This window comes from Rattus norvegicus, chromosome 1 (genome assembly GCF_021556685.1).
Source record: "Rattus norvegicus strain SHRSP/BbbUtx chromosome 1, alternate assembly SHRSP_T2T, whole genome shotgun sequence".
NCBI lineage: Eukaryota > Metazoa > Chordata > Mammalia > Rodentia > Muridae > Rattus > Rattus norvegicus.
The window spans coordinates 27,384,105-27,397,917 of NC_141534.1; the positions used below are offsets into that span (position 1 = coordinate 27,384,105).

Here is a 13,813-nt window from a genome sequence, read left to right on the forward strand (position 1 = left end):
TCTCTTTCTTCTCCCTCTCTTGCTCCCCCCAACCCTTGTCTCCATTATCCCAATAGTCTCCTTCCACATGGGACCATGTTGGCTTTGTGTGGTTTGTCCAGACACAAGCCGTAATTTCTATCCCAACACTGCCCACATCCCATGAGCACCCTCAGCACTGTGCATGATCAACAGCCTAGAGCTGCTTCAGGCCAGCTTGCCTTCCCTTGGCCATCAATGCTGTCCTCTACACCATTACTTCTTCAGAATGAGCCTCTCAGAGAGGTCCAGAACGCATTAACTATCTCACACCTGTGTGTTGTGCTCCAGGCATAGCCGCTAAAAAGACAAGGAACTTGCTTGTGTAAGCTTTCAAGAGGCTGAGGAACTCCATGATTGTGAGAAGGAAAAGGAAGCTTCTTACTTGTTGACTTGAGTCACATTTTCTCAGCTAAGTCGCAGCTTGGCAGTGTTCTGGTTTGAAGGTTAAAAAACAGAAGTTCATGTGTTCGACCTCTTAGTCTCTAGCTAGTACTGCTGACTTGTGAGACAGTGGAAATTTTGAGAGGACAAGCTCACACTGAAGGAAAGGAGTGAGGAAGGGAGGGTTTGTGCATTGTAGCCAAGCTGCATCAGTCTCTCTCTCTCTCTCTCTCTCTCTCTCTCTCTCTCTCTCTCTCTCTGTCTCTGTCTCTGTCTCTGTCTCTTTCTGTCTCTCTCTCTTTTTCTCCTTTCTTCATTCTCTCTCTCCCTCTCTCCTTCCCCCCTCTCTTCCTCTGTTTCCTCCCCTCCCCTTCCTTCTCCTTCTCTCCTTTCCTCCTTCCCTTCTATGCTTCCCTCTCTTCCTATCTCTCTTTCCCTTCTTCCCTCCCCTCTCTCTTCTTCTCTCTCCCTCTTTCCACCCACTCCCTCTCCTCCCTTCCTGGTTTGCTGAAATGTAAGCAAGCAACCTCAAGCTTCCCCCGACACAGCCATATACACATCCACTGGCGTCCTGTCTCTGCCATCATCTACCATGTCTCCTCATACCTTGAGACAGAAATGGGGCTCTTCTCCCCTAAGTGGCTTCATGTCTGATATCTGTCTGCAGTGACAATAAAAAGTAACAAATACGGGGGGTCACACAACTATTTGGCTGCTTAGACATCCTTCAAGATTCAGATGAAGTAAAACAAATTTCCTCACCAGGGTCTGACTTGAGATGTCTGTAGTGGTGGTGAACTCAGGCATTTGGGCCTTGCCTTGCACAGCTCTCAGTACCTTCACTCGATTCATGAAGGATCTGTTTATCCTTCCTTTTCAATAGATCATGAACCCCTTGAAAGGGAAGGGAGAATTGTGCCCTTCATTTATAGTCTTGGAATCTAGCCAAATCCCTAGGGCAAAGAACGAATGTCCAAGTCTTATGATCATTAAAAAAATGACCAAAATGTTAAAAGGGCAGAAGCTTAAAGTTTTAGCAATTGGAAACAAGCCAGACGAAAGTAGGTGGCTAGAGATGAAAAGTCAGGCACAACGTTAGCTCATTTTAACTGCTGGGAGTCAACTGTTGTGACCCGATGTGTAATTTCTAGGATTAAGAAGACCAGAAAAACTGAATAGGCTCTAAAAGTGATTTATTCATCCATTTGCCACTTTGAACCTTCCTAGTTACTTTCACTAAAAGTCATTATAGGGTAAATGTCATGAAAATGATTACATACCTATGAGATCTTCAGCACAAAACTGAGAAAAACAGACAAAACCAACCAACCAAAAACCACCTGTTTGTGTACATGCCCCAAAACCACCAGCATTCTTTCTCTCAAGGGAAAGGACACCATTCATATTTCTAGCCTGTAACTTTGAGAGTAACTTGGATGTGGTGAAAATAGGACTTTTTGATTGATTATTCACTATCTTTCCTGAGCTGTAAATCTGGTTGAGGCTCTTTGGCTGAAATTACGGGAGATTTCATATAATAACCACCTTCAATCTCACCAGACTTTCTCATCTATTTTATAGAGAAAGAGAATGACACCCTTTCACCAAAAAAAAAAAAAAAATGCAAACTATGTAACACCAGGCGTAAGAAAATGCTAGACTGTGCTTTGTGGAGTTTGTGAGATGCTGAGGAAAAGGAAGTAGGTAGAAACTGGTGGAGGTGACATGTGAACGCCCATTCATACTACTGGTTTTCCAGTTACACTTCCAGACTAGCCTTGACACAGGACTGAAGTTTCAGTCTTCTCTAAAAAGGACTACTCCACCAACGCAGTGGCACAGCCTACAGGCTCTGGATAACAAGGCACATGATAACACCAAACACAGCTTTTCTTCTGTTATTTCTTCTGTTAAGTCTCAAAATACTGAGACTTAACCTACCCCCAAACCAACACTGCCTAGCCTCATTTCAGACTTTTGTTTGAGACTGAATCCATGCCCAACCCCCTAAGTACAGTAGAGAGTGATGAACTTTACAGAGGAAGTTTACACATTACATAACCTTAATAACTTATGTTTTGGTCTGAGTTACAGCTCTGTATACTCAATGTTAGATGAACCAATTACATTAAGTAAGAGTTCTTTAAACGGGCATATAAAATAAAGTTATGTAATGGGCAGTTGACAAAAATATGGTACTGGGGCGCCCAGGAACCTAACACTACCGTCTCCACCAGAACCAGTGGCTCAGCATTGTACCCCTACCCTCCCTATCTCCTTCCTGCCAAGGCATTTGTGTCTTATCTTGCAGGCTTCTGGTTGTCTGGGCATTTGCACCTTGGAGGGGAAGCCGCCCACTGGGTGCGCAGAGCGGCCAGTAGGTGGCGCCCAACCTGGCATTCTCCGCTGCGCTGGGTGGACCAGGTGGACTGGAAGGGGCGGAGGTAACCAGCAGCGGCCAGTGGTGGCCGCCCGCAGTCCCCCGCCTCCTCCACGCAACGCTCGCCCAGAAGAGGGCACGGGCGGCGTGGCTGGCAGTCTTCCGAGCTCGGGCACCGCTACCATCTGCTGCTCTGCGAGGAGTCCGTGGATTCCCCGCCGCGCTCAGCTCCACGCCGGCCACCATGGAGGCGCAGGCACAAGGTGGGTGGTCGCCGGTCGCCCCCGAGGTCTGGTCCTCAGAAGCCCAGAGAGACTCTCTTCCTTTACCTAACTTTACTCCCGGACAGACAGGGACATCCTACGCGGATGGAACTCGGAGCCGACGCGCGCCTTCGGGATCACGCTTGCATCCTTTGCCTAACTCAAATTTTGCGGTGGGGCTGGGGACCAGGGAAGGAATGGGGACCCAAAAACTGAGTAGCCGGTCCTCAGGGGATTGTGTCCTTGTCTGCACTGTGTTGTCCCTTCTAGCAGTCTGTGGGCCACACTTCCTCATCCTGGAAGGTGCTCAAAGGACCTGTTGTGTAGGCTCCGGATCCCTGCGCTGCTCTCCACCCACCGGGGGTGGGCGGTGGGGGCGGGGGAGCTGGTTCCTTGGGATTCGGGCCCTGGAGCTCACGTCCCGCTGTTCACAAGTTCGGCGCGGACGCGAGAGAGGTGGTAGTTTTGTGAAGATTCAGTGTCCCTGCTATACAGGGGCTGCAGCGGGGGGGGGGGGGGGGGATGATTGGCCTTTCAATGGCAAAAGAGCTTCACAACTCCCCCCATTCCCACCCCCTGGCCCCCGCCTCCAGACTGATAACCCTGACCTGGTTTTTCATCCTTTCCTTAGAAAGGATGGGAGGTGGTCCTATGTGGGGCGAGAGACAGTGAGGACGAAAGCGCTCAGAAATCCACTTTGGAAGCGACACTCAGAAGGAATGGGTTGCATTAATGCCATCAGGACTACCTTTCTTCCCACTGAGGAATTCTGTGGTGCCTTTTAAAATAAATAAACTTTGTTTTTTATTTTAATGAAGCAAAGAGGTTCCGGACCTCATGCATTCTAGGGGCAAAAGCAGCTGGAATGAGGGCAGTTTTGGCAGTCTGTAGGTCTGGAGTCACTCAGTTGGTTTGCTGCCAGGATCACAATAGTCTGAACAACATGAACCATACTCTTCTTTGGTCAAAGAATCAGCCAAGGCCCTGCCCGGAAGCTGCAGCACACCCCCCCTCCCTAACACACACCCATTATCTGAAGAGGAAAGGAGAGTGCAACTAAAGGCAGTTCCAGACCCTGGAGTTGAGCTCGAACCCCAAATCCCAAAAGCATGAACAACGTCCAGCTGTGTGGGTAGTGTGGGAGTCAGTGGACGTAGGGTTACTGGGGAAGCATCAGGAAGGAGCGAGAAGGATTCTGCCTAAACCCTTCTAGAATAACAAGAGTCTTCATTGAGGCAGACCACATGATCAGATGTGGGCTGGGAGGAAGTCTGTGAAAGATGAGGAAACTACCCAGATGCTGATGCTGATCTGGGACTGAGGAGTGTGTGTGACTAAACTGATAGAGTTCTTTGAGAAAGCTTGCATGTAACAAAAGCTTACAGATGTGGCTGGGGGAAGGTCCCTGCTGACATTCAGCAAGTGGAGAGCCCTGGTTGCTGGTCAGACTCGTCCAGCAGATGCCTTTGTTTCTGAACGGAAGCAGACACTGACAGTACTGGAGCGTTCCCACCTGACTTTCAGACTAGAATGCATTTATTTCTAAGTATTGTCGAGAATTGACACCAGGACCCTTATAAAGACACCAAAATCTCTGATGGAGACAGTTCAGTGCTTAAGAGCTGTACTGCTCTTGCAAAGGACCTAAGTTTGGTTATCTACACAACTCAGCTTTAGGGGATTGGATGCCCTCTTCTGGTCTCTGTGGGACACACACACACACACACACACACACACACACACACACACACACACACACCACTTACAGTCAAAAAAAATTAAACCCCAAGGATCTCAAGTGTATTTGATATCTGCCTAGGACCTCTTATTCATCTCCTGTACACTTTCAATAGTCCGCAGATCACTTATTAGTGACAACGGAATGACAATGGAGAAAAGTCCGTACACATTCAGATAGTTTTTTTCAAGTATTATTTATCTGCATTTAATTATGGGCAAGTTTGAAGACCCCATGGATATGGACTCAAGTGGACTGGGCAGATCCCATAGCAGTCATTCTGGAATCCCTGGGGTCTGACCATGAGAATACTTGAAAGCTACCCAAGTGATTCTATTATTCAATAAAATAGTAAAAGAATTACAGTAGTGAAAAAGCACCCACCTGAATTCTGATGGTCCCTGAAGCTGTAGACTTAGAAATGCCCTCGTTACTTCATCTGTGAGCAAATATTGAGTGCTATCTTCTTGCAGACAGAGCATCAGATCAGCAAGACCAGACTTGATTTCCACTTCATGAAACTCAAAGCAGAGAATAAGATGAATGTGGCTCTTACTTCACAAACTAAGATGTAAAACCACCACAGGGTACTGACAGGAGAGTGCCACACACTACAATGAGAGAATCCTAGACTTTAGGACCAGTTATCAATAGTCAAAGTAGCTTAGTCTTGTTTGTTTTGTCTCTGCCTCTATACTTGTTTTTTTTTAATTTATTTTTATTGGATTTTTTTTCAAATTTTCCAGTCCATTAGCCCCCTATCCCATCCCTACTCCCCCATCTTCTATAAGGGTGTTCCCCCTCTCCAACCACACTCCTCCCTACCCTGACATTCCCCTACACTGGGGGGTCCAGCCATGGCAGGACCAAGGGCTTTTCCTCCCATTGGTGCCCAACAAGGCCATCCTCTGCTACACATGCAGCTGAAGTCATGGGTCTGCCCATGTTTAGTCTTGGGGTAGTGGTTTAGTCCCTGGTTTGGTTGGTATCGTTGTTCATATGGGGTTGCAGGGCTCTTCAGCTCCTTAAATCCTTTCTCTACCTCCTCCAATCGGGACCCCGTTCTCAGTTCAATGGTTGGCTGCTAGCATTCACTTCTGTATTGTCATGCTGTGGCAGAGTGTCTCAGGAGACAGCTATATCAGGCTCCCGTCAGCATGCACTTCTTGGCATCAGCAATATTGTCTGGGTTTGGTGGCTGTATGTATATGGGCTGTATCCCCAGGTGGGGCAGGCTCTGAATGGCCATTCCTTCAGTCCCTGCTCCAAACTTTGTCTCCATTCCCCTCCTATGGATGTTTATTTTCCACTTTTAGGAAGGATTAAAGGTCATCCTTCTTGAGCTTCATGTGGTCTATGGATTGTATCTTAGGTAATTTGAGCTTTTGGACTAGTATCCACTTATCAGGGAGTACATACCATGTGTGGGTTTTTTTTGGGGGGGGGGGGAATTGGGTTACCTCATTCAGGATGATATTTTCTAGTTCCATCCATTTGCCTATGAATTTCATGAAGTCATTGTTTTTGATAGCTGACTAGTACTCCATTGTGTAGATGTACCACATTTTCTGTATCCATTCTTCTGTTGAAGGGCATCTGGGCTCTTTCCAGCTTCTGGCTATTATAAATAAGGCTGCTATGAACATAGTGGAGCGTGTGTCTTTGTTATATGTTGGAGCATCTTTTGGGTATATGCCCAAGAGAGGTACAGCTGGGGCCTCAGGTAGTGCAATGTCTAATTTTCATTTTCAGAGTAGTTGTACCAGCTTGCAATCCCACCAAGAGAAGTGGAGAAGTGTTCCTCTTTCTCCACATCCTCACCAGCGTCTGCTGTCACCTGAGTTTTTTATGTTAGCCATTCTGACTGGTGTGAGGTAGAATCTCAGGGTTGTTTTGACTTGCATTTCCCTGATGACTAAAGATGTTAGACATTTCTTTAGGTACTTCTCAGCCATTCAATATTCCTCAGCTGAGAATTCTTTGTTTAGCTCTGTATCCCATTTTTAAATAGGGTTATTTGACTCTCTGGAGTCTAACTTCTTGAGTTCTTTGTAAATATTGGATATAGTCCTCTATCAGATGTAAGATTGGTAAAGATCTTTTCCCAATCTGAGGTTGCTGTTTTGTCCTAATAACGGTGTCCTTTGCCTTACAAAAGCTTTGCAGTTTTATGAGGTCCCATTTGTCCATTCTTGATCTTAGAGCATAAGCCGTTGGCGTTTTGTTCAGGAAATTTTCTCCAGTGCCCATGTGTTCGAGACTCTTCCTCACTTTTTCTTGTATTAATTTCAGTATATCTGGTTTTATGTGGAGGTCCTTGATCCACTTGGACTTAAGCTTTGTACAGGGTGATAAGAATGGATTGATTTGCATTCATCTGACCTCCAGTTGAGCCAGCACCATTTGTTGAAAAATGCTATCTCTTTTCCACTAGATGGTTTTAGCTCCTTTGTCAAAGATCAAGTGACCATAGGTGTGTGGGTTCATTTTTGGGTCTTCAGTTCTATTCCACTGATCTATCTGCCTGTCTCTGTACCAATACCATGTGCCTTTGTTGGCTCTGTAATACTCTGTAATACTGCTTGAGTTCAGGCATAGTGATTCCCCAGAAGTTCTTTTATTGTTGAGGATAGTTTTCGATATCCTGGGATTTTTGTTATTCCAAATGAAGTTGCAAATTGCTCTTTCTAACGCTATGAAGATTTCAGTTGGAATTTTGATGGAGATTGCATTGAATGTGTAGATTGCTTTTGGCAAAATGCCTGTGTTTACTATATTAATCCCACCAATCCATGAGCATAGAAGGTCTTTCCATCTTCTGAGATCTTCTTCAAGTTCTTTCTTCAGAGACTTGAAGTACTTGTCATACAGATCTTTCACTTGCTTGGTTAGAGTCACACCAAAGTATTTTATGTTATTTGTGACTTTTGAGAAGGGTGTCATTTCCCTAATTTCTTTCCAAGCCTGTTTATCCTTTGAGTAGAGGAAGGCTACTGATTTGTTTGAGTTAATTTTATACCCAGCCACTTTGCTGAAGTTGTTTATCAGGCTTAGTAGTTCTCTGGTGGAACTTTTGGGGTCACTTAAGTATACTATCATATCATCTGCAAACAGTGATATTTTGACCTCTTCCTCTCCAATTTGTATCACTTTGACTTCCTGTTGTTGTCTGATTGCTCTGGCTAGGATTGTGAGTACTATATTGAATAAGTAGTGAGAGAGTGGGCAACCTTGTCTAGTTTCTGATTTTAGTGGGATTGCTTCAAGTTTCACTCAATTTAGTGTGATGTTGGCTACTGGCTTGCTGTATATTGCTTTTAATATGTTAGGTAGGGGCCTTGAGATAATCATGTTTTTTTTTCTTTGAATCACCCTTGTATCCTGGGGATAAAGCCTACTTGATCATGACGAATGATTGTTTTGATGCGTTTTTGGATTCGGTTTGTGAGAATTTTATTGAGTATTTTTGCGTCGATATTCATAAGGGAAATTGGTCTGAAGTTCTCTTTCTTTTTGGGTCTTTGTGTGGCTTAGGTGTAAGCGTAATTGTGGCTTCATAGAAGGAATTGGGTAGTGCTCCTTCTGTTTCTATTTTGTGGAATAGTTTGGACAGTATTGGTATGACATCTTCTATGAAGGTCTGATAGAATTCTGCACTAAATCCATCTGGTCCTGGAGTTTTTTTGCCTGGGAGAATTTTAATAACTACTTCTATTTCTTTAGGGGTTATGGAGATGTCTAGATGGCTTGTGTGATCCTGATTTAACTTTGGTACCTGGTATATATCTAGAAAACTGTCCATTTCATCGAGATTTTCTAGTTTTGTTGAATATAGGCTTTTGCAGTAGGATCTGATGATTTTTAAATTTCCTCAGATTCTGTTGTTATGTATCCCTTTTCACTTCTGATTTTGTTAATTTGCATATAATCTCTGTGCCCTCTGGTTAGTCTGGCTAAGGGTTTATCTATCTTGTTGATTTTCTCAAACAACGAGCTCCTGGTTTTGTTGATTCTTTGTATAGTTCTTTTTCTTTCTACTTGACTGATTTCAACCCTGAGTTTAATTATTTCCTGCTGTCCACTCCCGTTGGGTGTATTTGTTTCTTTTTGTTCTAGAGCTTTTAGGTGTGCTGTCAAGCTCCTAATGTATGCTCTCTCCAGTTTCTTATTGGAGGCACTCAGAGCTATGAGTTTTCCTTTAACCACTGGTTTCTTTGTGTCCCATAAGTTTGGGTATGTTGTGCCTTCATTGGCATTCAATTCTAAAATTTATTTAATTTCTTTATTTCTTCCTTTGCCAAGTTATCATTGAATAGAGCGTTATTCAACTTGCATGTGTATGTGGGCTCCTTGTCATTTTTGTTGTTATTAAAGTCCAGCCTTAGTCCATGGTGATCTGGTAGGAAAGTATTTTAATCTTCTTGTATCTGTTGTGGCCTGTTTTGTGACTGATTATATGGTCAATTCTGTAGAAAGTACCATGAGGTACTAAGAAGAAGGTATATTCTTTTGTTTTAGGATGAAATTTTCTATAAACAATCTGTTAAATTCATTTGGTTCATAACTTCTTTTAGTTTCTCTATGTCTTTGTTCAGTTTCTGTTTCCATACTTTGTCCATTGATGAGAGTTGGGTGTTGAAATTTCCCACTATTATTGTGCGAGGTACAATGTGTGCTTTGAGCTTTAGTAAGGTTTCTTTTATGAATGTAGGTGCCCTTGCATTTGGAGTATAGATATTTAGGATTGAGAGTTGATCTTGGTGGATTTTTTCTTTGATGAATAAGAAGTGTCCTACCTTATGTTTTTTTGATAACTTTTGGTTGAAATTCTATTTTATTCGATATTAGAATGGGTACTCCAGCTTGTTTCTTGGGACCATTTGGTTGGAAAATTGTATTCCAGCCTTTTACTCTGAGGAAGTGTTTGTCTTTGTCACTGAGGTATATTTCTTGTATGCAGCAACATGCTGGGTCCTCTTTATGTATCCCATCTGTTAGTCTATGTCGTTTTACTGGGGAACTGAGTCCATTGATGTTGAGAGATATTAAGGAATAGTGATTATTATTTCCTGTTATTTTTATTGTTAGAGGTGAAATTATGGTTGTGTGACTTTCTTCTTATGGGTTCACTGAAAAGTAATTACTTTCTTGCTTTTTCTAAGGTGTAAACTCCTCGTGTTGGAGTTTTCCATCTACTATCCTTTGTAGGGCTGGATTTGTGGAAAGATATCATGTAAATTTGGTTTTTCCATGGAATGTCTTGGTTTCTCCATCTATGGTTTTGCTGGGTGTAGTAGCCTGGGCTGGCATTTGTGTTCTCTTAGGGTCTGTATGACATCTGCCCAGGATCTTCTGGCTTTCATAGTCTCTGTTGAGAACTCTGGTTTAATTCTGATAGGTCTGCCTTTATATGTACCTTAACCTCTTTCTCTTGCTGCTTTTAATATTCTTTCTTATTTTGTGCATTTGGTGTTTTGACTATTACTTGACGGGAGGGATTTCTTTTCTGGTCCAATCTATTTGGAGTTCTGTAGGCTTCTTGTATGTTTATTGGCATCTCTTTCTTTAGGTTAGGGAAGTTATCTTCTATAATTTTGTTGAAGATATTTATTGGCGCTTTAAATTGGGAGTCTTTGCTCTCTTCTATACCTATTATCCTTAGGTTTGATCTTTCCATTGTGTCCTGGATTTCCTGGATATTTTGGATTAGGAGCTTTTTGTGTTTTACATTTTCTTTGATGGTTGTGTCAATGTTCTCTATGGAATCTTCTGCCCCTGAGATTCTCTCTTCTATCTCTTGCATTCTGTCAGTGCATCTATGAATCCTGATCCTTAGGTTTTCTATCTCCAGGGTTGTCTCCCTTTGTGATTTCTTTATTGTTTGGTTGTGTTTTCCTATAATTCTTTGAGGGATTTCTGTGATTCCACTTTAAGGGCTTCTACCTATTTACCTGTTTTGTCCTGTATTTCTTTAAGGGAGCTATTTATGTCCTTCTTAAAATCCCAGAGGGTACTAGACTCATGAGATGTGATTTTAAATCCAAATCTTGCTTTTCCAGTGTGTTGGGATATCCAGTATTTGCTTTGGTGGGAGAACTGGGCTCTGATGATGCTAAGCAGTCTTGGTTTCTGTTGCTATGGTTTCTGTGCTTGCCTCTCACCATCAGGTTGTCTTGTTTGTTTGCTTGTCTTGCAACCTCTGACAGTGACTTGACCCTCCTATAAGCCTGTATGTCAGCACTCCTGTAAAGCTGTTTTCTTACACCTGGATCTGGGTACAGAGAGCTGTGGGACAGGTTCAACTCCAGGCATAGGCAGAGACCAGAAGAGTCCTTTCCCAGACTGCTCCCTCGTTTGTGTGTCCTGTGGCCTCCAGCTATGTTGCTTGGAGCAGAAGAGTTGGTCTTACTTCTGCTTTCAGATGTGTCAGCGCTCCTGGTGCCTGACTCAGGTCTGGGCACAGGCAGAAACCAGAAGGTTTCTGCCCCTGACTGCTCCTAGGTTCCTGTGCCCAGAGGGCACAGAAGGCATTAGATGGGTTCCTCTTGGGCCAGGAATGTGGTCTCCTCTGAGCTCTCAGGATTATCTGTACTTCTGAGACTCCAGCTCTCTCCCCCATGGGATTTGGGTACAGAGAGCTGTGAGATTGGTTTCAGCTCCAGGTGCATGCAGAAACTAGAAGGATCCTGCCGCTGACTCTTCCTATATTCCTGTACCCAGAGGGTACTAGGCAGGTTCCTTTTGGGCCAGGAATGTGAGCAGAAGTGGGGGTCTCTCCTGAGCTCTCAAGATTGTCCACACTTCTGTGAGTCCAGCTCTCTACCGCCATGGGATTTGGATACAGAGAACTGTGGGATTGCTTCAGGTCTGGGCACAGGCCTCTGTCTCTATTCTTAATGCTTTATATGTATTGATTTGTCGGTGGTAGCACCGAAGGAGGTAGGTAGAGCTGTCATTTCCATTTTGCAGAGGAGGTGAGACCGTGGCTAGATTCTTGTTTATGGATAAATAGGCAATGAGTAGCAAAGTTAATATTGTGAGCACCAATCCCACTCAGACCCTGGAAAGATAAAACTCAAGTCTTAACTGCCTCTCCAACTACCATACAACACTCTCTCCTCTGCTCTCACAGCTGGATGGAGCTGGATTGAACCTCAAATGGGCATTTGATCTTAGATTCTAAAATAGCCCTGTGATGCCCAAGGTGTAAGCAACCTGTGGTTTACTTTACAGTTTTCTGAACTGGAGACAGTTCTCTCTCTCCCTCTCTCTGTCTGCCTCTAAATCTAAAGGAAAGCAAATGTGTAAGAGATCAGGCCTGCATCTGGTAACTGGAGGCCCCTTGTTGCACAATGGTGCTACAGATATGGGTTGTCCAAGTAGCTCAGAAATGCAGACGCAGGTCATTGAAAGACCTGGAAATGAAATTCTCCAGACATATTCATTGGGTTTGTGAAAATACTAAATTACTAACAGCAAAACAAGAAGATACCCTAAGGAGTTTGGCAGGACGGGGACAGGGGAATTATGAGTAGGTGATTTTGTGAGAAGGGGCTCATGATCAGCACAGAGTGGGCAGCTCCCACAGGAGGCCATTACCTCTGGCTGCTTTCCGTTAGCCTGGAGAAGTTGGCCTTCATGTGTGTTCCTGGTGAAGGAACTTTATAATAGTGTGGAAAAGATGAGCATTCTGTACTGTATCAGAATTTTAATCTTTATCTCAGACTTGGGATTCAGTACAATGCTTATTATGGTTTTGTTATGAATTATCTCCCTGTCGTCTTGTGTGTGGAATACTTGATGCCTCTATGGTGATTGCAGTCATTTGAGAGGCAGTTCAATTATGAGGACTGGACCGTAATCCAAGTGTGACTCTGTTGATGGTTTTGTAATATGACGACAGTCCTGGGAGTTGGTGGGAAGTGGGACCTGGACGAGGACATGGGTCCATGAGGCTTTCGCATCGCATGGGATCCTGCTCTACTTCCTCTTTGCTTGAAGGAAGCAAATGTGTCCCACAGGAGCTCTAATTGAAGGAGCATTCTGTCCATTACAGTCCAGCAGCCATAGAGCAAGCTGGCCATGGACCAGAGTTATGGAAACCATGAATCTGAATAATATTTTCACGCAACAAGCTGTTTCCTCAAGCATTTTGTCACAGCAGGGAGCGCTAACTGGCCCACAGTATTCTGATGGTAGATTATGGCAGCCGGCTACAGTTTCTAGTCAACCACTTGGTGCTGTATGAAACAGTTGACATGCTACAGTGAGCAACGGTGCTAAGCTATGATGTTTAATTGTTTAAATTGCTTCAGGCTCTTCTCATGCTAAGGCATTTTCAACTTAGGGTGTGTATATTGGGGCATAACTTCATACTTAAATTGAGAAATACCTCCTGTAAGCAAATTTGGTTAGGAATTTAGCATGCTCTTGAGATGTGCGTTAGCCATTTAAAAATGAAAGTTCCTGATCCTTTTCAAGTGTACCTTGATGTTTTACTTCTCTAAATTGAAATAGCCTCATTGTTATGTTTCCCTGGGTGGTTTTTGTTTTTGTTATTACTGTTGGGCTTTTTGGTTTGTTTGTTTTTGGTGGTTTTTTATGCTAAAAGGAAAACCTTGTTGTTTAACCCTTGCATATCAAGTTTCTAGTGGTTTAGCTTCCCGTGGCTTTCAAATTACTGCACACTTTGCAGCTGAAACCCATACAATTCTATAGACCAGAGAGACATAGTGGCAGCATTGACAGGGCTTGTCTGCGACTCACTGCCTTTCCTCTACCAGCTTTAGGTGCTCAAACTCTTGTCTGGCAGAGGTACCGATCTCTGCTTCTGAGGTCGCAGCCACAGCACATCCCCCATTCTAACTTTGGTGAGTCTCTGCCTGTCTCATAAAAATTTGCACTGGCATTAAGGGCTCACCTGGCTAAATCTGGCTAAATTGCACAGCCCCAAAGCCTCAAATTCTCCACATCTGTAAGGAATTTTTTATTTTCATATTAATTTGCACTTTTTACAGTTAAGGATTATTC

General features: G+C 43.7%; 1 protein-coding gene across 9 annotated transcripts in view; it reads left to right on the top strand.

Moving 5' to 3' along the window:
• The first annotated feature begins 2,923 nt into the window (after nt 1-2,923).
• Tpd52l1 (TPD52 like 1) overlaps nt 2,924-13,813 on the top strand; it is a 118,548-nt gene continuing 107,658 nt past the window's right edge. For 5 of the 9 annotated variants that reach the window (NM_001440258.1, NM_001044295.2, NM_001440259.1 and 2 more), the window contains exon 1: nt 2,924-3,045. In NM_001440258.1, the coding sequence (NP_001427187.1) occupies nt 3,027-3,045 (19 nt within the window). In that variant the 5' untranslated portion in view covers nt 2,924-3,026. The remainder of the gene's footprint in view (nt 3,046-13,813) is intronic. The other 4 variants (XM_087591879.1, XM_087591883.1, XM_087591868.1 and 1 more) reach the window with 1 other exon arrangement.